This window comes from Juglans microcarpa x Juglans regia, chromosome 7D (genome assembly GCF_004785595.1).
Source record: "Juglans microcarpa x Juglans regia isolate MS1-56 chromosome 7D, Jm3101_v1.0, whole genome shotgun sequence".
In the NCBI taxonomy this organism is placed as follows: domain Eukaryota; kingdom Viridiplantae; phylum Streptophyta; class Magnoliopsida; order Fagales; family Juglandaceae; genus Juglans; species Juglans microcarpa x Juglans regia.
The window spans coordinates 543,825-571,817 of NC_054606.1; the positions used below are offsets into that span (position 1 = coordinate 543,825).

General features: G+C 36.1%; 5 protein-coding genes and 1 non-coding gene across 7 annotated transcripts; 2 read left to right on the forward strand and 4 right to left on the reverse strand.

Annotated features, from left to right (window-relative positions):
* Positions 1–1,664: 1,664 nt before the first annotated feature.
* On the forward strand, positions 1,665–6,227 carry LOC121238764 (protein TAB2 homolog, chloroplastic). Its single transcript, XM_041135788.1, has 5 exons — positions 1,665–2,311; positions 2,439–2,508; positions 4,166–4,337; positions 4,962–5,105; positions 5,758–6,227. The coding sequence occupies exons 1-5, from the start codon at positions 1,839–1,841 to the stop codon at positions 6,015–6,017; spliced, it is 1,119 nt and encodes a 372-aa protein (XP_040991722.1). The 5' UTR covers positions 1,665–1,838; the 3' UTR covers positions 6,018–6,227.
* Positions 6,228–6,357: 130 nt separating this feature from the next.
* LOC121238766 (stress-response A/B barrel domain-containing protein HS1-like) lies at positions 6,358–8,224 on the reverse strand. Of its 2 annotated transcripts, XM_041135789.1 has the most exons (3): positions 7,934–8,224; positions 7,450–7,551; positions 6,358–6,739 (listed from the first exon to the last, which is right to left on the reverse strand). In XM_041135789.1, exons 1-3 carry the CDS (start codon positions 8,074–8,076, stop codon positions 6,550–6,552), a joined length of 435 nt encoding a protein of 144 aa, XP_040991723.1. In that variant the 5' UTR covers positions 8,077–8,224; the 3' UTR covers positions 6,358–6,549. The 2 variants fall into 2 exon arrangements, with proteins under 2 accessions (XP_040991723.1, XP_040991724.1); XM_041135790.1 differs by lacking the exon at positions 7,450–7,551 and having other exon boundaries at positions 7,934–8,207.
* A 2,174-nt stretch (positions 8,225–10,398) lies between these two features.
* LOC121240158 lies at positions 10,399–10,559 on the reverse strand. The gene has a single exon (XR_005935482.1). It is a non-coding gene; the product is annotated as a U1 spliceosomal RNA (small nuclear RNA).
* A 769-nt stretch (positions 10,560–11,328) lies between these two features.
* Positions 11,329–19,078, reverse strand: LOC121239222. The gene is made up of 13 exons (XM_041136398.1): positions 18,827–19,078; positions 18,335–18,704; positions 17,600–17,777; positions 17,476–17,525; positions 17,051–17,143; positions 16,885–16,973; positions 15,885–15,963; positions 15,190–15,272; positions 14,933–15,011; positions 14,102–14,840; positions 13,411–13,497; positions 12,649–13,258; positions 11,329–11,916 (listed from the first exon to the last, which is right to left on the reverse strand). Exons 1-13 carry the CDS (start codon positions 18,856–18,858, stop codon positions 11,775–11,777), a joined length of 2,631 nt encoding a protein of 876 aa, XP_040992332.1. The 5' UTR covers positions 18,859–19,078; the 3' UTR covers positions 11,329–11,774.
* Positions 19,079–21,487: 2,409 nt separating this feature from the next.
* Positions 21,488–23,309, forward strand: LOC121239836 (DNA-directed RNA polymerases II, IV and V subunit 11-like). The gene is made up of 5 exons (XM_041137170.1): positions 21,488–21,637; positions 21,721–21,810; positions 21,968–22,046; positions 22,348–22,443; positions 23,033–23,309. Exons 1-5 carry the CDS (start codon positions 21,585–21,587, stop codon positions 23,063–23,065), a joined length of 351 nt encoding a protein of 116 aa, XP_040993104.1. The 5' UTR covers positions 21,488–21,584; the 3' UTR covers positions 23,066–23,309.
* Positions 23,310–23,437: 128 nt separating this feature from the next.
* On the reverse strand, positions 23,438–27,978 carry LOC121239835 (cation/H(+) antiporter 28-like). The gene is made up of 4 exons (XM_041137169.1): positions 27,513–27,978; positions 25,820–26,812; positions 24,443–25,033; positions 23,438–24,221 (listed from the first exon to the last, which is right to left on the reverse strand). The coding sequence occupies exons 1-4, from the start codon at positions 27,681–27,683 to the stop codon at positions 23,607–23,609; spliced, it is 2,370 nt and encodes a 789-aa protein (XP_040993103.1). The 5' UTR covers positions 27,684–27,978; the 3' UTR covers positions 23,438–23,606.
* Positions 27,979–27,993: the final 15 nt, after the last annotated feature.

The following is a 27,993-nucleotide window of genomic DNA, read 5'->3' on the forward strand; positions in this document are numbered from 1 at the left end:
CAACCGAGTGTGGTGGACTCTCACACCATAACATATATATCAAAGTAAGCAAGTAAAAAAGGGAAAGCTGGAAACTGGATTTCATACTTGGCATTATTCGGCTAGGAAAAAGTGAAATGTCGAATTGTCCTCGTGCACTTGGGCCTGCAATGCCATCAAAATCGTGCCCTTCGCCATTTTCATACAATATGGTGGTGGCCCTTTTTACTAATGGGTTGGCAAACTTGCATCGGCTGTTTGAGAAAATGAAATACTGAAACTATCCCGTGCTATCTGAGGAAAGATATTAAGCTTTACAAATAAATAGATGTACAATGAACTATCTGAGGAAAGATATACAAGGAAAGTGGACTAATTGATTGAGTCCTAAAATAAAGCTAATTACAAAAAATGTGCGAGTCTTGATTCTGTGCATCTATGGTAAGAAATAAATCTGCCAATAAAAAGGGCCATATCACGTCTTTTCATTGAATTTTGCAATGCTAGTCTTGTGATTGTTCAACTACTGTTGAAGAGAGAAAGAGAGAGAAGAGAGAGAGATACTTATGCCTATAAAAGAAAAGAAGAGAAAGATAGTCATGGTTGTTGCTTTTGAAAAAGAGAGATGAGAACGCGGACGCCATATCTCAAATTTTCTTTCTCCTTTGAGCGGAAGAACCAAATGTCTCTTCTACAACAAAGATGAAAAAAGGAGATGAAGACGAATGGGAAGCTTTATAGAGGCTCAATTCATACAATGCCTTGGAAGGTTTTAAATTTTAATAATCAATTCTTCTAAAAAAGGATTTACTGTGATGATACCTAGAGCATTTCCATCTGGTGTTATAACTTCTTTTTTTCTTTGGAAAAAAATTTAGAGAATGCTCTCAAACAGTCAAATCTCCCTTCTTCCAATCCTTATTTTAGAGAAAAAGTTTAGGAAATAAACAGTGGTTTCTCAAATATAAGAAACCATTATTCATCTCTCAAATCATTTTTATCAATATTTTATTCATTTCATTTATATTAATTATTCTTCCAATTATCTACATTTTCTTTCATACTCATATTTGTTATAGTTTTAAATAATAGTTTTAAAAATAATTTAAATAACTACGAAAATATAAAAAAATGATTTAAATTTTTATTTAAAATATTCACTAGAGTAATAATTCAAAACATAAGAAAAAATATTGAGTAGTTAAATTTGTAAATAGAAGTGAGAGAAAAAAATAATAGAGAAATATTATTTTAATAGAATAGAAAATGAATGGAGAATGAGAATGGGATGTAGAAATGTTTTGAATACGAGTAAAATTTAGAATAAAATTATAGAGAGTGTCATTTTTAACTAAAATTTAGGGAACCGGATGATAATGTTCTTATAGTTCTTAACACATATATACTATATTTTTTTATTCTTTTCATTATTATTTTTAAGTATTTTTATAACATCTTTAATTATGTAAAAAATTTAAAAATATACACTTTTTTAATAGTTACATTTTTAATCATTAAATAAAAAAAATAATAAAAAAAAAATGAAGAGAATAGTAAAAGCGTGATAAGAGCAGTAATCCTATCGTTATCTTTTTACTTAAAAGGAAAATTTAACAAATCTTTAGGGTTTGTGGTGGAAGAAACTAGATGTTGGGGTTTTATGTTCGAGGAGAAGGAAATAATGTTAATTTGAAAATGGGCGGGCTCCGGGCCTAAAATCTGCTGACCATAACCAGTACTTTCTGAAGCTCGGCCCATTATCACCGATGGATATTTCTGGCGGAAGATAAGCACTTGTCTGTCTGTCTTTCTTTCTTTCTTATCTCTCACACTCTGTTGTCGGTTATTGAGAGTAACCCATGGCTTCTTTAAGCTTCGACGCCACCAGGATAAGAACCCCGACGCTCCTGTCTCACAAACCCATCTTCACCTCCCTCATAAAACCCGTTAAAATCTCATATTGTTTCTTCAAAAAGCCTTCACCTATCGAATCAAAACTCGACCTCTTCCGGTCAGAAAGCTCGGTTTCTACACCAAAAGAAGTGGAAGTTGATGATGAAGAGGACGACCCAACAGCAGAGCTCTGCTTTCTTGACCCAGAAATCGATCCCGGGAGCGTTTCAGAGTGGGAATTGGATTTTTGCTCTCGACCCATCCTAGATATCAGGGGGAAGAAGGTGTGGGAGCTAGTTGTATGCGACAGTTCGCTTTCACTTCAATTCACAAAGTTTTTCCCCAACAATGTCATCAACAGTGTCACTTTGAAGGACGCTATTGTGTCGATAAGCGACTATTTGGGCGTCCCATTACCAGAGAAAATCCGCTTCTTTAGGTGAATTATTACACGATATTCTATGCCTAACTTTGTGTGTGTGGGTGCGTGAGACGGCGGGTGGGATTGTCTTTTTGCATCTATTCTGATCAATATCTTTAACAAAAGGTGAATTGTTGGCTTGAAGGTCACAGATGCAGACAATTATAACAAAAGCTTGTAAGGAGCTTGGTATAAAACCTATTCCAAGTAAACGGGTGCGTATGGCTTGTCCATCCCTTTGTTAATCTTTTTGTCTTACTATCCAATTTAACGCTTGTTTTATTTATGTGCATTTGTAATGTGTGGAGTTCAAAACAGTAAGCTCCCATGCGGTTAAGGGCAACTAGGTTGAACACCGGATCACGGATAAAGATCCTTACTTTGAGCGAATTGAGCTACATTTTGAGAACATTAAATAAAGGATGTCACTCCTAGAAGATAGCCGTCATATACATTACCATAAAGGGTTTTAGTTCTGTCTCATTAATAGTGTAGTATGATGCTTAAGTCAAAGTTAGCGTTGGTCGAAATTTCTGTTGGCTTTTCTTGTATATATATCCATCTCCAAGAAAGAACAAGAGAGAAGGAAAAAACAGGTGTTGCATCAGTTATATAGTCACATTAAAAGAATTTTGACTTGTAATTACAATAGAACACTTGGGAAAATGTAGTTATACATAGGGGTGTAAAATTTTCGATCTGGACCGATAGTGAAACCGATCAGTTTCAGTCCTAATAGATAAGAAATTCCGGTTTTCGGTCCCGTTCCAGGGTGGGGTTTTTTCACCCCTAACCGGACCGACCAAATATAATTATATATTTTTTTAAATATATTTTATATATATTATTTTATATAGTAATTGTATAAGTTAATTATGTAATTTTCATCTAACCTATCACTGTTTACGAAATAAAATGTTAAATATACAATTATTAATATGCTATCAATTAAGTAATACATTATATGTTATGATAAATCATAATATTATATGCAATGATACATACTCTAGTATCTACACCTAATTAAAGTAATTAGGGTAAATTTTTTGTAAGATTCCTAAGTTGCAAGCAAGTATGAAGTATCTATAGTCAATGACAATTATTCACTAACCATATATAAAATGTTAAAATTTTAATATAGGTCATTATGCATTAAATATCATAATACAATTTACATACTATTGAGTACTAAGTTGGTAACTATTAACATCATAAATATAATTATAATTAATTATTTTTTTAATGAGTTAGTTACATAATCTACATTAAAGAGCTCACTTAAAGTGAAAATAAAGTTAAATAGTGCAAATAAAGTTTGATAACTTTTCCAACTTTTTTTAGGCTATTTTCAAGTACAAAATGTGTAAATAAAGTTAAATAGTTTATATTAAAAAGTGTAAATATTGTTGGCTTTTTTGTATAGATGAGCTGAAAATACACATTAGAAGTGATTTTGGGCTTTTTGTATGTTTGGCCCATTTTACACTAGCCGGAACTGAATTGGACTGATAGCTAACTGTCCGGTTTGCTCTATAGGGGTATTCAATCTGGTCTCGGTCTGGAAAAAGGGTGGACTGAAATTTTCGGTCCGGTCCAAACCCCCCCCCCCCCAAGACCAGACCGATTACACCCATAGCTATATGCCAACTTCTCCTTGTGGGTGCATACGTGGGTGGGTGCGCGCGCGCGCGCGCGTGCCTGCGTGCATGATTTGCAGGAACTAATGTTGGGCACAGGTTGCATGCAATGTCATCTGAGTGTAGAAGGATTCTTTGGTTCTTTTACCTAACCTATAAATATCCGGTTTGAGTTTATAGTTTGGACCGGTTGATCTATATTCTCACTTATTGTGGTTGTTTCGTTATTTTTCAGTGTCTTTCGCTTCTTCTATGGCTGGAAGAACGCTATGAGACTGTGTACATGCGTCATCCTGGTTTTCAGAAGGGGTCTAAACCACTTCTAGCATTAGACAACCCTTTCCCAATGGAGCTTCCAGATAATCTATTCGGTGAAAAATGGGCATTTGTCCAATTACCTTTTTCAGGTACAGGCACGGCAGCTTTTACTTTCAATTATGACAACTAGATTTATGTAGTTCCCCCATCCTATTTATGATTTGAAAAATCATATAAATGCTCCATATTAAAGGTTAGGAGAGTGTTTTCCCTGCTGTTTACATTATTAGCCATCAGATGAGGTATTTTTCAACATCCAATTTTAATATGTGGCTATGTCATCAAGGCAGCATTTCACTAAAGCTACTGTCATGCATACAAGTTACACTTAATTTTTTTTTTTTTTTTTATAGGTAATCAAAGATAATATACTCATAGAAATAGGCATAGCCCAGGTACACAGGAAGTATACATGAAAACACGCCTAGCTAGCGGATACAATAGAAAGAAGAAGATCATGGACACTACGTCCGTTACAAACTATAGCCCCCGCCCATAAAAACAAAGTCTTAAAAAAGAAAACTTTAAGCTCTTCCTTTGTTCTCTCTTGATCATCAAAACATCTAGCATTTCTCTCCCTCCAAATGCACCAACACATACATATTGGTACCAATCTCCAGAACAAGTTACACTTAATTCAAAAGCTGATGCTATGATTTTCTTTTTCAATATATGTCATGAGCTTCTACTGATTCTTACTCTCCTGTTTTCAGCTGTTCGTGAGGAGGCCTCGTCCTTGGAGACAACATTTGTGTTTGGTGCAGGTTTAGATTTAGATTTACTAGGTATTGAAATCGATGACAAGACATTGGTTCCAGGACTGGCTGTCACATCTTCACGTGCTAAGCCTTTAGCAGGTATATATTCCTCTTGCATCTTCAATAAGCACATAATTCTTGGCAGATTCTTATCTTTATGCTCCTTTTATCCGGTTCACTAATCACTATCTATATACATGACCAAACCGCTTTTCACATCCTTTTGAAAATCTCTCTGAATATAACCGATACTTGTTAGCATGCCATCTGCAAGCTGCAATTGATCTTAAGAACTTGATTGCTGCACGTGGTACTTAAGTCCAATGTCATAGGGGCATGCATAGTAGTATCCAAGTGCCTAAATACTCCACAAACAATGTCTCGTGCCTGGCAAGTCTTGCTGCCATAAGTAGTGGCATGAGATGTAGTGTGATAAAATAGGTGCATAATTATAACTTCAGTCGATTTTACTGTTTCTACAATCAATTCCAAGCTAAATGGATGGCATACGAGTGTGGGCATGGAAAGGAGAATTATGCATTGTTCTGATTCTTAATGGGTATGCATGACTAACTGCTAGAGCAGGATTCTTGTTGACTAAGCACCATTTGGAGGAGCAACTATAATGACAACTCTTGTAGAAAATCGTGCCATTAGTTGTTACCATACTGGTTCTTCGGTGAAGTTCTTAGCCAATTTATGCTGCTCCTATAGATATCAAGGAGCATATGATAAAAACCTGCTCTTGCAGCTTGGATGAATGGACTCGAAGTCAGCTCAATTGAGACTGATATCAGTCGCGGTTGCTTGCTTCTGTCTGTTGGAATTTCTAGCCGGTATGTTTATGCCACTTACAAGAAAACTCCTGTAACAACAAATGAAGCCGAAGCTTGGGAAGCAGCAAAGAAAGCTTGTGGAGGGTTACATTTTCTTGCCATTCAAGAAGACTTGGATTCAGATGACTGTGTTGGATTTTGGCTTCTACTAGACTTGCCACCTCCACCTGTATAATTTACCAATTTCTTAAATAAATAAGCATACTTTTTCTTTTTCTAACACAATTTTCAACGATAGCAGAAAAAAGAAAAAAAGTGAATCCGGTTTCTATCTTTGTTCTTTTTTTCCCGGAGCCCGGTTGGCCATTTGCAATTTATTTATAGAAAATCTTGTCATTGGTTGTGAACAATATCTGTCGGCAAATATTTGGCACTATTGAATTCACGTTTTCATTAATTATTACTTGCTGTATCAGAGGAAGAAAAAAGAAAAGCAAGTATTTTTAATGACAGTAGAATATACTTCCACTGTTACCAAACAACCCAGTAACATAAATACCATGTCAAACAGAGTGAAAGAAAAGCAGAGTCTACAGCTATGCATTAAAGTAGACCACCACATTTACCCCAATACGAAGAACAGGTACAAACAGAGGTTCGAATAAATTGTCTGAGAGATAGAAACTCAAATAAGTTCATCAAACACAACTTGTATAAAAATAGTTCAAATGCATCCTTGTTCAGTAGAGAGACGACGAAGCAGGGTTCTAGATGACAGCCTTAGTGAGTTCGTAATCAAACACTTGGAACTTCTCCACGTTAGGCATGAGTGTCTTTGCATATTCTTTATGGGCAGGATGAGCAACATACTCTGCGATACCCTCCATACTCTCAAAGGTGCATTCAAAGACATGAGTGAAACCTTGATTCTTCTTCCCAGCGCTCACATCCATGCCCCTGTCACACAACATAAGACCACAAAATAAATCGTATATATTTGGAGTTTGTTCAAATTATATTTACCACTGATCATTCAGAGTTTAATATTCCAAGTCTTTATTTTCTTATTTTAACTGGTTTTCAGAGTTTTATGATTTATTGATGCGATGGAAAGCTTGCTAATCTATGTGCTCATTTCAGCTAGACGTAGACCCTTAAGTCTTTAGGGGTCCTTGAACAAAAAACCTCAGAGAATTTTATTGAAGTACGAGTAGTGGCAGGCACGGAACTACCTTAGAGCAAAGCCCTTCCAAATTTTTTAAAATTTGATGAAAATTAAGTTTTAGAAGGTATTTTTTAGAGTAGATTATATAAAAATTAGTATCTAACCCCCCCAAATTATTTTTTCTTAACTTAGCCCCCCAAACTAGATTTTCTAGTTCCGCCCCTGTAGTGGAGGCTGATTTATGAGCTCTAAACACTAAATCGGCAGTTAATACCATTTCTAAACTGCCTTTAAGATATAGAGTAGTATAAGGACTTAAATTCGAGGAAAAACCAGAAGATGTACTTAATGTATGCTATCCCTTTTCTTTTCTTTTTTTTTTTTTTTTTTTTTTTTGGCACTAGCTTTTATGCTTCTCATCTAATTATGGATCAATAGTTATTTTTGAATCATGTAAATGGCTAGGTAGTTGAATATGAGGATGAAATTGATAGAGAATAACATGCAGGTGGAAGATTTACACTCTTCTTTGTCTGTGTTCACCTCAGTTGCATCTCTAACTCTCTTGTAAATATTCTCATGCAGTAAAGCAGAGGATGCCAAGCTGCAGAGAGAGAGAGAGAGATTTACACAAGTTGAAGAGGTCCATAATAACTCAGCAATTTTCTTTAATGCTTGACAAGTACGAGAGATTATTCTAAGAAATGACTTCCCTCTCAAGCATTGTCGTCAAATGTTGGGAGATAGACTTGTTGCAAGTCTTCCAACGAGAACTTGGTTGCAAAACCTTAAACCTATGATTTTAGATATAATAATATTAAAAATCAACCCAATACGTTTATTGATTCGTGTGGAATTTTCTATGGCATGTGATGTGAAACTCCGACATCAGGCATATTAGGTACGTACAAATTTTGTGTTTTTTTCTTTCATTTGTATCTTGTAAGAACAAAGAATAATGATCCTGATGAGGAGAGTAGGGTTACCAGTCTAAGGACTTCATTGGCTCGATGAGGTTAACGAGGTTGGCCATTTCTCTGATGAGTTGGTCGATCTGGGCAGCTGAAGTTTCATCTTTGAACTTTGCTACAAATACGTGCTTCACCACTGATCCCTTTGCTTCTTCCATCTCTCTCTCGCACTCTCTCTAAAAGATTGAATTCGAATCTAAGATATACAACGACATTATCAAGCTCTAGGCGTCAAACTAACCACACTCTTCAACCAATCCTAATAGATAAGGCCGTCTCATTTTCAGCTTTCTCGTTGTCTTCCAGCAAGTCAGCATTTAACCTTGTTATGGCCCCTTCAGGTGATTACAACGTGGACGAATCTATTCATCATCATTTTTCTCATCATTTTATAATATAGCATTAGATGATAAGTTTACAAATAAAATATAATAAATAGTCTCCAATCATTTAAACATCAATTTCTTAGCTTAGCTCACAGATTCAGTGGGTAGCTTATAAAAAAAAAAAAAATGGCGTATACGTACATTCAGCCTTACATTAAAGTTGTATTTGGTTGTTGAACCAACTTCATCTCTTCTCAACATGCAAACATAGTAAGTCTGTAATAAGTAAAATTGGACTGCAAAAGTGAATTCAGACATCTTAGACGATGATTAATCCTTTCCGGAAAGAACCGCAATAATCAGTCCTTCGGAGATGTAATATGGGACGTGGGAAATGCTTTTCATTGAAGGAAATATCCCGATTCAAAGGCAAGAAATTAAGAAGGAATCCTCGGCTCCATGTTGCCATTCCTTTTCTAGGTATAAAGCAAACAAAAATGGTAAGGAAAGAACTTCTGCACAACCACTAAAAAGTAAATCTAGGACCACCTTCGGAAAAGATCTTAGTACACGGTTACTGTCTTGTCACGTGTCCATCTCTTTGAGGACTCCAGTACTGTGGTCCTCACCAGAAAGTAGGACCATCATGTTATTGTGCTTGCATTTTCCCATTAAAATTATGGTCCAAATTGATCCATCCATCTTTGTTGCAATAATGCACACCAATAACATCTGAACTGTAATTGGGAGACCACATAGCACCAGTAGTGAGTCAACAAAATTAGAATTTGGTTAAAGTTTAACTAGATTGTATAAAAAGAGTTATAGTAAACTCAACAAAATTATAGTAATTTTAGTTTTCATTAATTTCACTTGTCAAATCTATTGAGTCCCAGCTGCTGGTAAAAATATTATTTTGGTATAAAAAATTCTCTCCTTGCTTACTGTTCGTTTCACGTCTTCCAATCTAAAGTACGATTTTATTTGTTCTCAAAAGCACAAACACAATTTCATCTTCTTCAGAAGTAAAATCACGATTTCAGAAACCAATTACGCCACACCAAAAATCGTGAAAAACCTAAGAGATCAATTTCCAGAAACACGATTTCTATTTTCTCAAAAGTATTACCACCAGTCGAAATCCCAAAATCACACGCCGTCCTCTCAAATCTCATCTTCTAGTAAGCATCTATGCATGTATTTATTTTTCCCTTTAGATTAATAATGTATAGAGTGCAAAAACAAAAACAAAAACCTAATCAAATGAACGATAGAACAAAACAGAAACTTTGAGTGTGAACTATGTTTGAGAGGGAACTATGTTTGGAAAGGAAATTTTTTAATTGAGATGAACTGAATCAAGAAATTGTCAATATGTTTGCCTAAGATTTGTATTATTGAAATGAGGAATACACGGGATTGTGGTTTTGTAAAGCTTTCAAAATGGGTGTGGCCTAAAATGGGAAATTTTATGTGAGTTTTTGTGTAATTTGATATTGGGTGTATGTGATCTACTGACAAGTAGATATAGGAAATCGCAAATTGTGACATTTGAAAATGATGAATTTGTTGATGGATTGAGTTTGCGTGACTACGAAAATCATTTAAAAAATAGAATATTTTTTTAAATAATTTTTAAAAATAAATAAAAATATCAAAATTAATATTTTAATATAATAACGATAGATTTATTAATTTTGTTATTTAGTATGTTGAAAAGTATCTAACTAAATTTATAAAAATAAATTTTTTATAATCAAATTTTGGCCAAATTTTAAAGAGTCCACTAGCAGTACTCTTGGATTTTTGGGACAAACTTTTCCAGACATATTAGAGAGCAATTTAGCCCTCGACTGCGAGTGATCTTAGACCCTGGCTCGGACAAAAGATGGGTTAAAAGTTGAAACAATAACCAGCTGGAACGGGGTTTTGAAACTGCTATCGGCTATTGAACAAAAAGCAAATAAATAATCATTCTAATAATCATTCTTTGCAAAATTTTACCGAAGTTGCCCGCACCCATTTGGGATGTTAACCTGTGTCAAGAACTCCAGTCTCCAGTGATTATTTGACACTAGAAAGGGACACAAGAACACTGGATGTCAAGACAGAAACGAAAGTCGACCTAGATTAAGTTTAAAACTAGGATAATAGGCAGGGGCCGCGCGAACGCAGGCCCCCACTAGCACAAATTATGACGTAGGCTCTGCCACTTGGGCAGACCTTAGGCGAGCACCCCTCCCAAGTGCAATGGAAGTCACTAGCCTAGGCCATGGGCTTTCTTGATCACCCATTGACCCCGTCCAGGTAAGTATGTTGCTCGGTAGTGCTCACTTCTATTTTATACACTTGAGTTCCTTCCTATGCAGGCTTGTATTGGCAATGTGGGACTAGCCAGACCTATTTTGTTAAGCTCCCTTCGTGTTTTCTTTTATTGTTTTTGTTGATGTTTTCTAATTGATCCAGCACTGCTACTGCAGATGGTACTATTAAACTTGCGTTAACCGCAGAAAAAACATACTCTCAATAGGAGATTCAAATACATGTCTGAAAGCTCCACTCAAGCTTTTCCCATGGCGAGCGAGAGAGAGAGAGGTTAGCTAATCGGAAAACACTTGGGATACGGACGGCAAATCACAGACACATTGCACTAGCTAATCCCCTGACTTACTGAGTATTGGTATGAAAACATTAACAGGTGGAGTTCCATCTTTTGAATTTTGCTATTAATATGAACTTTGTTACACTCTTCGCAACCTGATAATGTTACATCGCTTCACCCTTTCAAATATACCTGTCTTCATCGGCTTGATGTATAATCAAACCTTCAAAGATTTTTGTCAATGAAATCTCACAAAGTATATACGGTCAGATCCCTGGATTATTTCATCTGTTTTCACTGTTCATAGTAAAGAACAAATAGATTAGCGTTACCGAAATAATTCGTTTTTTTTTTTTTAAAAAAAAGATGCATTAAGATAACTACATTCGCTTAATTCTGTCTGTAAATGAAAAAAAAAAAAAAAAAGGTGAGAGAGAGGAGGGGTGGGTAGAGGAGGACATCACAGACTCAAACACCTTTGATAATAAGCTAATAGATGAAGTATGTTATTCACAATCTAGTCACTAACAGAGGCTAACATTTTTCAGGCCACCCATTCCTACTTGGTTACAGTGGACTCCTAAATGTCTGAGTTCCACACCAAAGTGGTGACCGAAGCAAAGCTACATCTAAGAATCAAAGTTTACTCAGATTCATGTAAAGAAAGGGGAATAATAAAGGAATAAAATATGGAGAACATTTTAACTACTAGAATGAAACAAAGGTTGAATGGGATTGGCCGTTTAGAAAACTGAATAGCCCAGCCAACAATAATCCTGCGGCAAAATATCAGCAGTACCACAAGCGATGGGAAGGAATAAACTCAGCACCTCTTGCGGCCTTGGAGAATGGAGAGCTGCCTCTTCACCTTTCACATGAAACAAAACTTCCAAACAAAATGTACACCCATCAAAAACAAGCTCGGCCTTCATGTTCTTGATCTCTTCTGCTTTTGAGGAACAAAGCGAATCCCTTGTTTGCCAAGCTCCAAGGTCTTCACTTTACCATCATCTAGGCTAACAGATAATGATGACGTGCCTTCAATTATGTTGGTAACCACTCCCTTGTGCCTAGATATAAAATAAATTAGAAATAATAATTTAACCCACAACACACTTAAGTCTAGGATTATAATAAAAGCAATGCTAATCATCATCCCTTTTACTATCATCCTCTCATCATCCCATGATATGGTATTAAATGATTAAAGACTATTTATTATGTTTCACTTGTAGGTCTATCATTTAATATCACATCAAAGGATTTTGAGAAGATGATAATAAAAATGATGATACATAGATTTTTCCTCATAATAATTTCACGGGAAATGGAGACCTTAAATTCAAACAAAAATGGAATTCTTCATTCAGTTTCATGGCATTTGCAATAACACAGCAAATTAGCAACTTCCATTCCAACGAATTTTGCAAACTCATGGGGAATATGGACATGTTTTTCATTTATTCCTTTGTTGGGAGGAAAAAAAAAGGTGTGGAGGTGGGGTAGAGATTTAAATTGATCCAATTGACAAGGTGTAGGACAGCATAGACCTGTGAGGAATCATAATGAACTATTTCCAACATGGATACTACCCAATTTTCAATTTCCTATTGCATGACGGAGCCACCAAACATGTTCTCTGCTTGGAGATAGAAATTGGTAAATAAAACTTGGGAAAGAGGCATCAGTTTCAGCTTACAACTAACACTGTGCTTGGTGAGCTGCATTATTCTCATTTTACCTTCATGATTCCCTGCCCCACCCATAATGTATATGCATTAGGAAAGAAAACAAAAACTCACCATGAATTGTCGGATAACTGATGAACTTCGACTCTCTTTCCAATTGAATCTTTACCCAACTTTTTCAGTATCCAATTAGCGTCCATAATCTCATCCATCAAATTTTCTTGTTGTAACGGTGTCACATCTTGAGATGTTTTCTCCAAGGGAGAGGGTCTCCTCCGTTTTGACCTTTGGCCCTTGATAGAACTCCTCTCTTCCTCAGGATGAGGAGATTTCTGATTTTCAAGGGTGGGTTTCTTAAATTTGAACCTCAGCAAGGGTTTTGAATCTTTTGGCAAATGTGAACCAGGAGTCTGACCATAATCATCATTACCTTCATCATACATCTCAGGCCTCCTTTCCGATGGCCTCCCCAACAACTCCTTGCTACCTCTTACTTCACCAAAAGACCCTGATGCAGCTGTGTTTCCTCCACTGTTTCTCTTTCCCAATAAAATTCGTGTATGCTCTTGAGTAGCACTTTCATGTGCATCAACACTGCTCCCTCTGCCAAATTTGAGGCTTACATCAGAAACTTCTGATTTAACTTTGCCCAATTTTAGCAAATTTCCTTCTTTCCCAGCAACCTTCAAAAGCTTCAGTTGTCCAGAGCTATCAGTTCTGTCTCCTGCCAATTGTAGAAAGTCCAATGAAGTTTTTAAGTGCAACTTAAAATAAAATATCAACTTCATCCATGATGGTGTGAATCAGAGGTAGTTTGAGAAATAAAGAGTGGAAAATCACTCTTTTTAGTCGTTGGAAAAAAATCAACACTCCTACCTTTACTATCACCAAATTTAGCAGTACCAACATGTCTATCCACTGTAAGTTTGTCACTCGTTTTCCACTGGCTTGTATTTGCACTGCCTGCTTGTGAAAATGAATCCATAGGTCATCCAAGAGAGACATAGAGAGATACTACAATTCTCATCTTTCAACAAACTGAAATTGTAGTCTAAAGAGAAACGAAGTCAAAATAATTATATTAGAAACATCCATTTTGCCTTAATATCTTGCTGAAGCAAAACAAACAATAGAGCGCAAGAACCTAAAAGGAAAGTATAAAAAAAAAATTTAAAAAAAAAAAAAAAAAAAAAAAAAAAAAAAAACAAGATGCTGAAAGTGAAATCACTTAGTGAGATCTTCTGAAGGAGAAATGGTGGAAGACAAAAAGCAAAGGAAAAGATTAAAATAAATGAAAATACGGTGAAAATGATGTAGCATATACAATCATTATAATGGCCATTTAACATCAGTTTTTATGGTTTAAAAGTTATAGATAGTTATTCATATCAAATTAAAGAAAGAAAGCAACAAAAGGCAAAACCACAAAGATTAATTTATCAATTATTAGCTAAAAGCTTGTTAAGCACCACACACACACGGCTATCCTCCTATGGCAAGAATCATCCTTGCCTAATGATAATTATGATAAACCTCGAAAAAGCAAAGTTATAAGCCATAGCCATACCATTGGAGGTCATCAGATCTTGTTCTCTCTGACAGCTTGAAGCATCCGACCTAGGAGAGTTAGTAACATTTATTTTTCGTGGACCTAGACTTATAACAATCTTCTTTCCTTTCACATTTTTTGACTTGCTAGCCTGTTTTCCAGCGTCTTCTCCAGTATCCAAACTATAAGACTTACTATTCTTGAGTCGAACAACTTTGGGGACCCTATCTTCATCACTTAACATCACCTCATCAACAAACTTGTGTTTCAAAACTCCCGGTTGATTGATTGAGCAAATCCCTTCAGTATGATTCAGATTTCCAGCCATGGGAAAATAATCCCTTTCCAGACCTTCCTTTCCATGGAACTGCTTCTCGTCACTCTTCTCATCATCCATGCCATATCCAAAAGAATGGGCATCATTATGTCCTTCGAAACCCTCCTGGGCTTCTATGTTACTGATCGCCTCATATCCTTTCTTCTTGGCATGTTTTTTATTTGAAGACTTCTTTCCATAATCCTTGGCCTTTTTTGGCGACTTTTCAACCAACCCTTTGAGAGAAAACTTCAAGGACCGTCCGAATTCATTCTTTAATCTTGTAGGACCATTTTCTTCGTCATCTGAATAAGGTGAAATAGAAAATATTTCTTCTTGGGTTGGCAAACCTGCAGCAGCCCTCAAGCTAGCAATTAAATCTTGGTCAGCTTCGTCCCTCCTTCTCCAAAGTTCTTGAATAGCATCCTCAATACCCTTGACCTGACATAAATTTAAGTTAAAAACTAGAAGTCAAATGCAAGAACCCCTAAAACAAAACCCCGATAACAACTCTTATATCTTTTTAACTAAACCTGATAGCACTCCCCACGACATGTGGGACATTTGTACTGAAGATTTCCATCTACTTGAAACTGTGCATATTTTTCATCACTGCAAGACATTATTTTTCAAAAAAAAAAAAAAAAGCAATTTAGTGTCTTGAAAAAATAATTCACCCACTTTCACAGGTCAGATTATTTTCATAATGCAATCCCAAGAAACCTGCAATAAAACAAAATACCATAGAGCAAAGATAATGGGTCCATTAAGATTGGATCCAGAAATGAACCTGATACCGTCACACTGGCAATGCACCCAGCGCTGGCAAACATCACAGCAAACCATTGGTGTTGACTCTGAATCTCTATATACCTACAAAATTGGACCAAGACATCTTATCAAGTTTTTTTTCTCTTCCTTTTTTGGGTAAAAGAAGACCCAATTCTTTCTAGACTCACCGGGCACACAGAGAGGACAAAACAGATCTCAAACACTAATGAAATTGCATTCAAAATTACTTTTTTGCCTTTTTTCCTTCATTGATAAGCACATACCCTGGATAGTGAATCCCCATCATACCCTCCTTGCCATTCTCACTTGGTGGAGGAAGTGTCATTGGCTACATTCAATGAGTTTCTTAATGACAAGGAGCGTACTTTGGTGCAACTCTAGAATTTCTTTGTGCACTCTTTGCTGTTTTGGTTTTCAGCTTTAGTGATTAATGGTTCTTTTGTTCATGATTTCTGATATCGCTTTCCATTTCCTAGAATGTATTTAGGTGTTTTCTTTTGTATACTTCCTGTTTACATAGGTTTGGCCTATACATTCGTTTCTAATCAAATTTCTTCTAACTTGTCAAAAAAAAAAAAAAAAACATGTAACCCTAGAACACTAACTAAAAACATCAACCACGCAGTATACAACCAGGACAAAAATGCACAAATTAATGATCAGAATGAATAATTTCAAGAATGACATTGATACCTTCAAACATACAGGGCAATAGTTCCCCTTCACAAATAATCTTCCACAAGCATCACAGCAAGTGTAACCAAGAAACCACCTGTAAATTTAAAAAGAAAATCATGAATCCACCTACTAATAGTGAATGCGATACCCAGATTGCAAGTATGTAAGATTTTTTTATCAGTCAGGTTGCAAGTACATAAGATAAGGGTCAGAAAAGAGATTGCCATTCGCAATCATTAAAAATGCAAAAAACTCACATAATACAAATGAAAATTATTTGCCTTTTTTTCATTTGTTGTTTATTATATGGGAGGTAGACACAACTCGGAAACCTTGAAGAAATTAAACCGATGATCTCACCGTCAATCCTATGTTTATATTTATTGGAAGAAGAGTCTCTTATGCCTGCATGCAGAATACCTATCAAACAACTAAATCATGTTCCAGCTATAACTTCTTTTTATAAGTTGAAATTTATAAATCAACAATTCTTGGTGCAACCTAATTGCATGTGAACTATACAAAACCTACACCTAACTATGGTATGAAAAAAAGAGGGAAAATAATGATAGCTAGAAATAGAAAAGCTAATGTTCCAGCTATAACTACAGGAGCAGTTGAAGTCAGGACTGTGTACAAGAATTGAATAAACCGAATAAAAAACCCAAAGTACACTTCCAATAGTGAAAGTCAAACTGTTCTCCAGAATCTCAAAATTTGGTCAACGTAGACTACAACCAACAAGCATAGTACTGGAAGGCCCGATGATCACAAAGTGTGCCCAACACCCAATATTGGGATCTTAAGAACTTCAGTTATCACAAAAAACTATAACACTCAATTAAACAACAAATAAATACCAAAAGATCGAAGAGAGAGGTAGCAAGTGAAAGAAAGAAAGCGTTAGAAACTTCATTCCCCTCTCTCTAAAACTCAAATACATTTTATACACAACCAAAAACTTATCACAAAAAAAATACCAAAAGATCGCACTATCATGAGTAACAATCAATACCTCACACTCGAGCCATTTCCTGGGACAGTCGAGCCACAGCTGTGACATCTCGTGTGCTTTGGGCACAAGTAAGGCCCAGAACTGACATTCTGCACATTCACAAACAAACATAAGCAATCTCTTTTAATCAAGATAGAGAACTTCGGAACAAGCAATTTATACTCACCTTGTGCGAAGGCTGCTGGCAGTAACAGTGGTGAGCGCCATCACACCGTTTACAGAACATAAATTTATTTGGGTCTCCCATTTTTAGGCACACCTGGACAAAGCAAGGGAAACAAAATATGATATCATTATAATAATTATAAGCAGATCAAACCAGGTGAGACCAAATTTATAATCATCAAGCAATGAATAAAGTTATGATGTCAACGGGCCTCCAAGGGGCAAACGCTATAAAGCAAAAAGGCCAACCTTCAGGAATTTTTATTATTCATTGAAAAAGGTTGTGACGAAATAACGCAAGAAGATCCCCACAAGCAAAAAGTTGTAGTCATGACCTTACTACAGAAATTTTTTACTTTTCATTTAACTATCAAGAATGAAGGATGTAAGAACAAGGGTTCGATCATATTGCACATCATTTTTTACCTCGCAAATTCGACAGGAGGGGCAGACCCATGAACTCCAGTGGAATAAATCTGCAATCAAGTCGAATGAATAAAAGCATGTGTTGCTTGTACCAACATAAAGATGTCCGGCCAGTAAATCTTACCCCTATGTTGAGCCCAAGATTTCAAACAGCTCCTATGGTACTTCTTACCACACTTCTTGCATGGAAGCATCCTCCTTGCTTTCTCACTACCTTCATTTTCACCAAAGAAGCACAACCGGCACATTACATTCACGTTGGACTGACCCTGCTCTTCCCCTGCATGACCTCTTGACGTATCCTGTTTACTAGAAAACCCAATCATTATAATAAACAAAAAAATCGAAAAATAAAAGTCTCCAAGAATTCACTGCAGCAAAAGCCAAATTGCAAGCATTAAATCCACCTATATGGGAAAAAAACCCCAAATTGAATATGAAAACCACCTGCTTTCCAAATCCATTATATATTGTCACATTAAAGGTTTTTCTTCCGTAAGATCACTCCGTAGATCAATCAATTTTGTTGCTTTCTAGGAAACACCAAACAAACTATGTAATACCAGCAAAAAAAAAAAAAGAACAAAAAACTAACTGCACCAAATCCCCTAAAAATCTCGCACATTAAAAAATTGAAAACACATAATAAAGTAAACTATTTCATATACACGAACCAGAAACGCAAAATCCATGCTTGAACAAAACCTGATTCTTAATATGCACCAACCAAACAACCCAACTACTCCCACAAACTCACACTCCACATAAATGAAAACCAAAATTCAAAATAAAATTCAAACAAAAAACCGCAAAAAAATAATTCGCATAGGCCTAATTGAATGGAAGGTAGCTCACTCACCGCCGCGAGATCTCCGGACTCGAACCGCCTAGCGTAATCTTCGGCGGCGACCATTGCGGCGGCGGCCTTCTTCTGAAGGGCGATGCGCTTACTCTGAGCGGAGGCGGCGGCGGCGACCTCGTCCACCGCATTGATACCACCAATCCCTCCATCCACGACAACCGGAGGCAGCGGAGGCGGGGCGACGACCTTAGGGACAAGAACCTGGACGGTGTCGTTTTCGCCAGCGGACTTATCGGAACTGGGCCGAATCCGCCAGGGGTCCTTCAAAAACTGATCGATTCTAGAAACATCCAACAGAAAGTCAATCCTGCCCTTGGCTGTGTGAAGGCTCCGAGGAAACCCTAACGAACAGAAACAGATTCGCCGACTGCAACCACAAAAACAAACATAAAGAGAGAGAAAGAGAGAGAGTTTCAAAGAGAGAATTTTAGCGAGACGAAGAAATAGAGAGAGGGGGGGAGAAGAGAGGGGGGTTAAGGGTAACCATACCATGTAATTGGGCAAGCTACGTGAAAGGCCATGTATTGTAGAGAAAAAAATTTTGGGTGAATTTGAAATTTTTTTGAGTTCGGGTGAGTGAGAGAGGTTCTTCGGGGAATCGCTCGGCTCGCTCCCAAAATTTTTTTTTTCAAAAGTTAAAAATTAAAAATAATGTATAGTGGGGAATTTTTTTTTTTTTTTTTTTTTTTAAAAAGAAATATCATTCAAGAAGCGGCCATGCCCAAAGGTGGGTTTGTACTACCGCTCTCTGTTTGCTTTTGGACGGGTTGTGTTTTGGGTTTGTGGGTTGCCAAGGCTCCCGTGTCCTATTTAACGCGATGTTTTTGTGGTTGGGGATTTTGAGGATGCTCTGCTCTCTATTGCCAGGTCTGCTGCAGTCCTTTGTTCAACCAATGAGGGAATGGCATTGTCTGGCTTTTAAATTAAGATGGTTTGGTCAAGGTCAACAGCCAATAGAAAGTGACCATTATATTATGGCTCTATAGGGGAAATATCACGGATTTTGTAAATCTTTTTTACTTGTGAATTTTTTAAAAAAGTTTTAATATGTTGATTGAACATGATAAAAATTATAATAAAATTAATAATATTCTTTTAACATTTTATATAATTTTTTGAGCTAAATGATTTGTATAAATTTCAAATAGACAAGTTTCATATAAACTTTTGTAAAAATGTGAATCTCGCCTAAAAAATGTGTAAACAAATTTATTTTTTATTAGTAAAATTCACTTTAAAACTTCTTTATTTGAGACTTGTATTTAGTATTATTTTTTTTTATCATATTGATAATCACATCTCAACGAGAGAATAAGTTATATTTTATGTTTCAATTTGATGATTAGTTGCAAAAGAAATAGCAATTTAGAAAGTTCGAATATGATTTTTCCATTAAAAAACCACACCACCAAATTTCTAAATTTTCAAGTGGAGTGGAACAAATCTCCCACTAAATCTTTATTAGAATAATGTATTTTTCCCTCAATATCAAATAGAATTTAACTCGAATATCAAAGACAAATGGAAGTATTGTCATTCTCGTCTTATGAACGATAGATTAAAATATTTAACGAGTTGTGACTTGTGCTCATTTTAGCTCTCATTTGGATAGTAAAATGAGATGAGATAATTTTAGATAAAAGTTAAAAATTGAATAAAATATTGTTAGAATATTATTTTTTAAATATTATTATTATTTTGAGATTTGAAAAAGTTGTAATAATGAGATGAAATGAATTGATATGATTTATCAATCCACACGGGACCTTGCTATGTAATGAATAAATGAAATAGATTGATGCATAGCATTTTTACAGTTGAGAATATAAACAAATTGATTGTGGTCAAATTATTGAGACAAAAATGTGATTAAATGTTTTTAGTTAGTTTTGAGACAAAAATGTTTTTAAATTATGATGCATGTTGTTACGGTAAGTAATGTGCCAACTTTTAAATATTTTTCATTTAAGTACTCAAGCTATTTAAGAATGCGTTACTTCAATGGGCATGACTGAAATTGATGAAATTTATCATGAAAAATCACACGAGATGGTTAAGTGATTTCCAAATTAAATGTATTGTATGTTTTCTAATAAGCCTCGTTTTTTTTAACCTATTTATTTTGACCATTAAATGTTTGACCCAAAGCTTTATTTTTGTCATAATTGATTATACTTCAACATTGGTAGAATGCTGACCGAATAAAAATATAAACTAAATAATTAATTGGTGCATTTAAAAAGTCAAAACTATTGTTTTTTTGTGTGGTTATGAATTTGTTCATATTATCATGTATCAAAAAGTTTATCAAACTAGGTTATATAAAGTTTGGTCGAGGTTATTTTAGACGAGTTTATGGCTTTCATAATTTTTTTTTTTTTTGTTTTTAAAGTTTTTTATTAGTGCACTATGTGTTTGGATCAATATCATTTTGTCTCGTGTGTTTAATATTTACATTTCTCTATAAAAATCAGAATCTTTTTATTTTTATTTTAATACAAAGTAAGTAATTCGATTGAAATTTTTTATTTTTCGTGAACCAATACTAGAGCCTCACTTAAAATGAAGTCAAACTTTTATTTTCTTCAAGTTCCCTGATAATAATAAAAAAATAATACCGTATTACTTAAAGAGGGAAATATTCTTACACAAAAATAATTTCATAAATTGATATGAAGTGATATCGTTCATCAAATTATAAAATTACTTTTATTGTAAAGTAAATCTAACGAATCAGATAAAATTATATTAATTTGTGAGATTATTTTTATGTAATTCGTTTATGGATATAGCAGTACAGTTAATACTCTAGTTAAGATACTCAAAATCACAACAAGAAGGTGAAAAATATACTTATATATTTTTAAACATATCCAAAGAAATTAATAAAAAAAAATATCTCATAAATGCTGCGGCATAATGTGATGTATAATATTTATTTATAGTAAAAAAATTATAATTTTAAAGTATCACATGCAATATTAGTTCTGATGTAGTTTTCAATAAATTTCCTTACGAACTAATTATTTTCCATTTTACTCTCACCAATCTCGCTCAAAAAATTGGAAAAAATGAAGAAATTTCTCCTATTCTATTAAGCAGAAATTTCTCCTGTTTAAAACGACGACGTTTCACTATATATTTAATGTCATTAATGTCATTGCAAGAGCACGCGACTTCCACCTCTCAGTGACAGACTTCTGAGAGAGGGGAAGAAGAGAAGGAGAAGAAGAAAGAAACAGCCGCTATGAACGCTCCTGATCGCTATGAACGTTTCGTCGTCCCCGAAGGCACCAAAAAGTAACTTCATCCAATACTCTCTCTCACTTTCTCAAACCTCTGTTTCTTTATCATTTATTTTAAATTCTCTTATAAAATCCCAGGGTGTCATACGAGAGGGACACGAAGATAATCAACGCCGCGTCGTTCACCGTTGAGAGAGAAGACCACACGATCGGAAACATTCTTCGCATGTACTGATTTTGAATTACTCGACTCGTTTAATTTCACTTATTTAATTTTACCATTTCTTTCTTATCAAGTAAGTTACTGTTCTCTGTCTCTGACATTTTGATGAAATATTGATTGATCAAATCCCTATTTTGGCTGTTTGTTTTGCTCATTTTTCAGGCAATTGCACAGGGACCCGAATGTGCTATTCGCTGGGTACAAGCTTCCTCACCCACTCCAGTACAAAATCATTGTTAGGGTTAGTATTTTTCTTTATCCTTTCCTTCTAAGAAAAACTTATGGACATACAGTTAAGTTTCTAAGGTCTCTCCACTTTGGGATTTTAATTTTAATTATTTTTAATGATTCGTTTTAGATTTTGTGACTTCAATCAGATGAATTTATTTTAATCAGATTTTTCATGCTCAGAAGAAGCTGATTTTGGGTGCTGTCGATACTAGTACAACTACCACTTAATATTTTTTAACGAACCGATCTGTTCTTAACCTTTCTAATGGTTTATCGAGATACCGGTCAATGATTTTGGCGTTTTTTCGTAGATTCACACCGCTAGCCAGTCGTCGCCAATGCAGGCATATAACCAGGCTATCAATGATCTTGACAAGGAACTGGATCATTTGAAGAATGCTTTCGAGGTACAAAATCTCTCTTTATCTGGCATTTAGAAAGAATGTTAAGATTTGAAGTATGCAAATATCTCTCTTCTGAACACTCTGTGTTTTCATAAAGCATCTCTTATGGATACAATCAAGAAGCTATCATATATGCACAAGCTCCTCTCACTAGTAACTTTGATGCCATCAACACAAGAGGTGGAGTTAGAGCATGTCTTAGGATTCTTTTCAATGTCATGTTAAAAGGAAATATACTCCTATGTGATGATGATGCGCTGGATTTCTAGGACTCGTTTTTTATTTTTAATTATAGAAACGAGTGTCATTGCTCGTTTATTGTCTTGGGCAGTGTTCTTAAATGGGAAAATAGATTGTACCATTTAATTTTTCAGATCCATATAATTGGATTGTTTCTTTGCGTTGCTTTGGTCATCTTAGTTGTGAAAAAAGGTATCGATCCACTAACATGAGGTATTTTAAGTTTTGAAAGATTAACCAATACTTATAAAAAAAAAATACAGATTAACCAATCTCCCATTTTCCAGAATTCTCATATTCTTTGTCAAGATAAAAAATGCTCATTTCTTCATTTCAAAATCCCTGTTTGCAGATTGAGTTGGCAAAGCATTCGAGGGAGTACTAATTTGCATCGAAAGCATGCAAGGACGCAGCATGTTGGATTGTTTATGTTGATGGTTAAGTGGAACTCGAAATGAATTGGTCATGGCACTTCTGCTTTGAGTCAATGGTCGTAACTTGCTCAATAGAACTACTTAGACTCTATGGATTTTATGAACCATAGTTCTCTTTTGGGTTTCATCTGTAAGCAGCACCATCGATATGGTTTACTCTTTGAGGATCAATTGTTGCTGTGGATTATTGCTTCACGTTTTTTGTCATTCACTGGAATCCCGTCGATGGACTCTACCAGGCTTTTTATGAGAAGACATGCTAAGAAAAGGGTTAAAAATTTTAAAAAGAATGGGGTCGAGATTAAAAGAGGTTTATTAAGGGATCTAGGATTGCTAGGCTTTTTTCACCCTTTGGGTAAATTATCTTGGCAACTCCCGCTGTCAATTCTCATATGGTGGTCGCCATTTTTAACGAATGAGGTTCTAGAAATCACCTGTTTCATTGTTACAATTAGTTTCTAAAGTTCTAAGCTACCGCAGTTGGCTTGACATTTACATGATAGAGAAGTCATCATCAAGTCCATCCAGTTCTCCTTTTACATTGTGTTGTTGAATGATCAAAACCGAGGTTTTCATTGAGAAATCAGATCCTGACAAAACATCCCCAATTGGACCCAGTTCTGGACACTGCTGCCAATCATTCATTCCCATTGTCAACACTGAGTTTACCCTTCCCCCTCTTCCTACAATGATGAGTGCATACTGCCCCTCCAATGACATTAAAGTTGAATAGGTCTCAGATGAGTTTGCAAGATGCTTCTCCATGTATGCAACATGCCCGCCTGCTACTTGTCTCTCATAAAATTGCGCAAAGCACTCATCATCGATCTTCATCTCCTCTTCCTGCTCTGCAACATTGACCCTATAGCTGCCGGCTCTTCTTGATGCATTCTCTAAACTGGTTTCCACTAAGAATCTTATGACAGTGAGTTTTACTCCAGGATGCCGTGCTACACGCCCAGCATAGGCTAATGCTTCTCTATCATCTTTGCCACCAATGAAAATCACTGCAATGTTGGGAGATACATGTGATCTTGATATTCTTTCCATCAATCCAAAACCTCTATCCACCAGAATTCCCACCGAGCATGGGGCATCCCTGAGAACCTGTTGAAAACGTCAACTATACTCAAGCTAAAACTCAGAAGAACGGAACAAACTATACTCTTTTTTATTCCCCAGGTTGGGGGAAGAAGCAAAAAGAAAACAAAAAAGGCTGTCCATCTGAGATATTTGGAACAATTCACAAGTTTTCAATCAATTGGATTAGAGATGGGTCTGGTGAGAAGGTTCTCAGCTGCTTTCTGTAAATTATATCCCGATTTTACCTTGCGGTTCACATATCTAAATCCTGAATGGCCTGCATCTAATGTTCCATCTGCACGCTGGGTCTTGTGAAATGGCAATATGATGAGTGCCGTCATCAACTCCTCTGCCAAATTACAAATATCATGGGGCATGGCATTGAATGTAGAGAGTGCAAGCATTCGTCTGACTGTAACACCATCACCATTCATATCTTCATAGGCTTGAACTGCAGTCGTGATTTCTTCTCTCATGTCTATCACTGACTGGTCAGTGACTCTCATATTGTCCACTCCATCAACTTGCACAAGTGTGGCTGCTATTTGGTCTGTGAGTTCAATCATGTCAGTGACATATACCTCGATTCCAGGGTCAGTTGTGCCTCGAGATATCTCTATGAAGTTAATGGCAGCAGGCACATTTTGTGGCCCATGAACACATAGCAAGAGTCGGAGCTCTTTCGATGGGTCAAGCCATTCAAGAGCCATTCGATGAGTTGGTGCACGTTTTCTTGCACGTTTGATTATATGCGAGACAACTGATGGTATGTACACGACAGTGAAAAAGACTGCAATTACCAACACAATGCTGGTTGTAGTTGATGTGGTGCCGGCCTGCATTTGTTGTAAGAGAACAAAGTAAACAGATTATAGTCGTGGAGCATCAATCTGTTCAATAGAATTGAAAATCATAGGCAGGGTGATGAGTGTCTCTCTACTGCCCATAGGCATGAAAATCATAGCTAGTGACAGTTGTATCTATGATTATCAGTTTTAGTTGAATGTATAACCAAACCAGGCTAATTATGCATGTAGCATTTAACTGTTCCATAGAATTGAAACGTCCATTTTCCTTTGTACTTGCATTGATTATCAGTTTTAGTTGAATGTATAAGATCATTCTTTTAATCTATTAGGCAGAGTAAACTGTAGAGTATTATGATTGCCATTTCAGGTTGCACTGCAAACTTGTTGTCTTGGTTGCACATAATTTTTGCTTGTTCCCGTAACAATGTGTTGGGTATAACTAGTGTTAAGATTGCAACAAGAAACGCAAAAAATAAATACTCTGTTTCATGGTGGCTTGGAGGCACTTTAGTGTTTATGTACCTGTTGTTTTCAATCCCCAAAAAGCATGCCTTGTTCTAAAATTAGAAGCATTTTCTATTTAGACTACTCATGGAGATGCCTACCATTAAAAAACTGGAAAATTTTGGATAAAGCCAATGGCAGAAAGACATGATTAGTTTAATTTTGAATGTACTTTAGCTAGATCGGTCCAGCTTAGATGCATTTTAACCTACAAGTTTCATAGCAATTACCCAGTCATATGAAGAAGAGGATAGACCGAGTTTCTTTCAAACAAAAATTTCAGAACAAGACATAAAAATAGATTCTTACCGTGTTAGCAGCAACAGCCAAGTAAATTTGATAATGGCCCTTTACAGAGAGAAGCAACCCAAGTGCGACCGATTCGGGCCAATGAAATCCCAACAACAAGCCAGAGATGACCGTCCCAGTGACCTTCCCTACTGTCGCAATTACAAAGAGTAGAAACAGCCTTGCCCAAGTTCCTATTTGGCCAGGTTCAAACTCTCGGAAATCAGCTTGAAAGCCCATCCAAATGAAGAAAATGGGATAGAAAATGGTAGTTAACAAGTAGTTGACTTTGCTAATAACATATTTTGATACTCTCCCCTTACTAGGCAAGAAAACCCCCGCCATAAATGCACTCAGCATGGGGCTGTACCCGTATGCAGGCGAGCAGCTGCAAACCAAACCCATGAAGGCAACTGAGAGCACTAGGTGTGAACCTTTAATGGGTTTGCCTTCAGGGTTCTCGTTGTTAACCCAGTTCATAATAATCGGTGAAACTTTGGCAGTGATCACTGTTTGGAGAACTAGTGCAGAACTCATCTCTACGACTTCTTGAATTCGACTCTTACCTGAAGGTTTTTCTCTTATTGGATATACGATATAGCCAATGGAAATGAGAAGTGTGGATATGAAATCAGAATGCATTCCTGCAGCAATGACAAGCCGGCCAATGTCCGACTTGCCTATTTTACAACTAGTAATTATACGAGTCAGGACGGGAGAGGCTGTACTGGAGAGGGCAGTGGAGAGGGTAAGGGTGAAGTTTATTTTGAATTTCCCTGTATAATTCAGCAATGGGGTTATGGAGCAGGCTAGGATGAATGTGGAGAGCATTCCAGCATATGCCACTTTAGCATCTCGAGTTGGTGCTTTCAAGAGCACATATGGATCCATTTCTATACCCAACACAAGCATGTAGCATATCATCCCAAAATCAATTATAAAACGCAGAGCTAGAGCTGCTGGTTTTTCAAATAAAGTACGTACAATGCCCAAGTTCCCAATGAGCAGCCCTATCTGCATATATATTAAGAAAAAGACAGCAATTATTCATAACGAAAGAGGTTTATGGGATACATAATCACTACTACAGCAGAAAGCACCTTTTAGCAAAGGTCTCATATGAAGTGACAACCATGATGATAGATGCAATGATTGTCAGAGAAATAAGTTATGTAGGTATTTTTTTTTTTTTTTAGTAGGATCTGTTTACTTCAGAAACTTGGTTTCAGGCCAACACTCCTAGTAGTCAGGGTTCTTGGGCTTCTTTGGTGTAGTAGAAAGTATTAAGGAAAACTTCAAGCATCCCACTTCCAGTCCCCTTATCCAAAGTAAATCAAGGACGACTTACAAATGGCGATATATGCCTGCACAGGGCATGATACTTTGAAACAGTCCCCGTAGGATTGCTACTCTTTTTCTTTATACATATATATAGAGTTCGGGTGAGGAAGAAGGAAACTCCACCTATTTCATTTTGAACTATTTGGAACTCAAAAAGTATCATTCATCATCATCTTCCTTTCTCGGACTGGAACCTAACTTTCCATCCCAACAACATGAAAAAATAAAAGAGGTTATTGACTGGCCCTACCTTAAAATTCATCAAGTTTTTGTATCTAACGTGGTCCATTGCCTCAATGTAAAAATCACATGAAACCCACAAAAATTAAAATGGAAATGCTTGAGAGAGAGAGAGAGAGAGAGAGAGACGTACAAAGGTATCAGAAGTGATTCGAGGTTGTGAGACGGGCTTTAAAAGGAAGTGCGTGACATTGCATAGAACCACCATTAAGAAGAAACCGAATACGTGTTTTGCAGCTCTTGTAAATATTGCTGTTAGCTTACCCGTACATGGGTCTTGATCTTCTACTCTCTTACTTGCCATTTTTGTTTTCACATCAATTCACCTTCTTTGATCCTCAGAAAACCTTCTTTGTTCTTTCTTTTCCTTTTTTGTTGGGTTTTTTACGTAGCAAATGAATAATGTCACCGTTTCTGCCTTTGGGGGGTTTAGGCCGGTGGGTGTGAGTGGCTGTGAATAAATGCTTGCTTAGGGGAGAAAATAAAGGAGCAGTATTCGGAGAATCAGCCATGTAATTGCTGTCGCCGAAGACCTCAAGAGTGAGTGGAAAAAACAAATCGACAAGCATGAGGTCTGACCTGTTTGCTATATTTTGGGTTAGGATCTATACAAC

Coding starts and splice junctions, on each gene's coding strand:
- LOC121238764 (XM_041135788.1), top strand. CDS start 1,839: ATGGCTTCTTTAAGCTTCGACGCCACCAGGATAAGAACCCCGACGCTC. Junction 4,338..4,961: donor TGTCCAATTACCTTTTTCAG/GTACAGGCACGG, acceptor TCCTGTTTTCAG/CTGTTCGTGAGGAGGCCTCG. Junction 5,106..5,757: donor ACGTGCTAAGCCTTTAGCAG/GTATATATTCCT, acceptor CTGCTCTTGCAG/CTTGGATGAATGGACTCGAA.
- LOC121238766 (XM_041135789.1), bottom strand. CDS start 8,076: ATGGAAGAAGCAAAGGGATCAGTGGTGAAGCACGTATTTGTAGCAAAG. Junction 7,552..7,933: donor CCAATGAAGTCCTTAGACTG/GTAACCCTACTC, acceptor CTCTCTCTGCAG/CTTGGCATCCTCTGCTTTAC. Junction 6,740..7,449: donor TGTAAATCTTCCACCTGCAT/GTTATTCTCTAT, acceptor GTTGTGTGACAG/GGGCATGGATGTGAGCGCTG.
- LOC121239222 (XM_041136398.1), bottom strand. CDS start 18,858: ATGGCCTTTCACGTAGCTTGCCCAATTACATG. Junction 15,012..15,189: donor TGCCAGTGTGACGGTATCAG/GTTCATTTCTGG, acceptor AATGTCTTGCAG/TGATGAAAAATATGCACAGT. Junction 14,841..14,932: donor GTCGTGGGGAGTGCTATCAG/GTTTAGTTAAAA, acceptor AATTTATGTCAG/GTCAAGGGTATTGAGGATGC.
- LOC121239836 (XM_041137170.1), top strand. CDS start 21,585: ATGAACGCTCCTGATCGCTATGAACGTTTCGTCGTCCCCGAAGGCACC. Junction 21,638..21,720: donor GTCCCCGAAGGCACCAAAAA/GTAACTTCATCC, acceptor ATAAAATCCCAG/GGTGTCATACGAGAGGGACA. Junction 21,811..21,967: donor ATCGGAAACATTCTTCGCAT/GTACTGATTTTG, acceptor CTCATTTTTCAG/GCAATTGCACAGGGACCCGA.
- LOC121239835 (XM_041137169.1), bottom strand. CDS start 27,683: ATGGCAAGTAAGAGAGTAGAAGATCAAGACCCATGTACGGGTAAGCTA. Junction 26,813..27,512: donor GAATCACTTCTGATACCTTT/GTACGTCTCTCT, acceptor ATATATATGCAG/ATAGGGCTGCTCATTGGGAA. Junction 25,034..25,819: donor TGGCTGTTGCTGCTAACACG/GTAAGAATCTAT, acceptor CAACAAATGCAG/GCCGGCACCACATCAACTAC.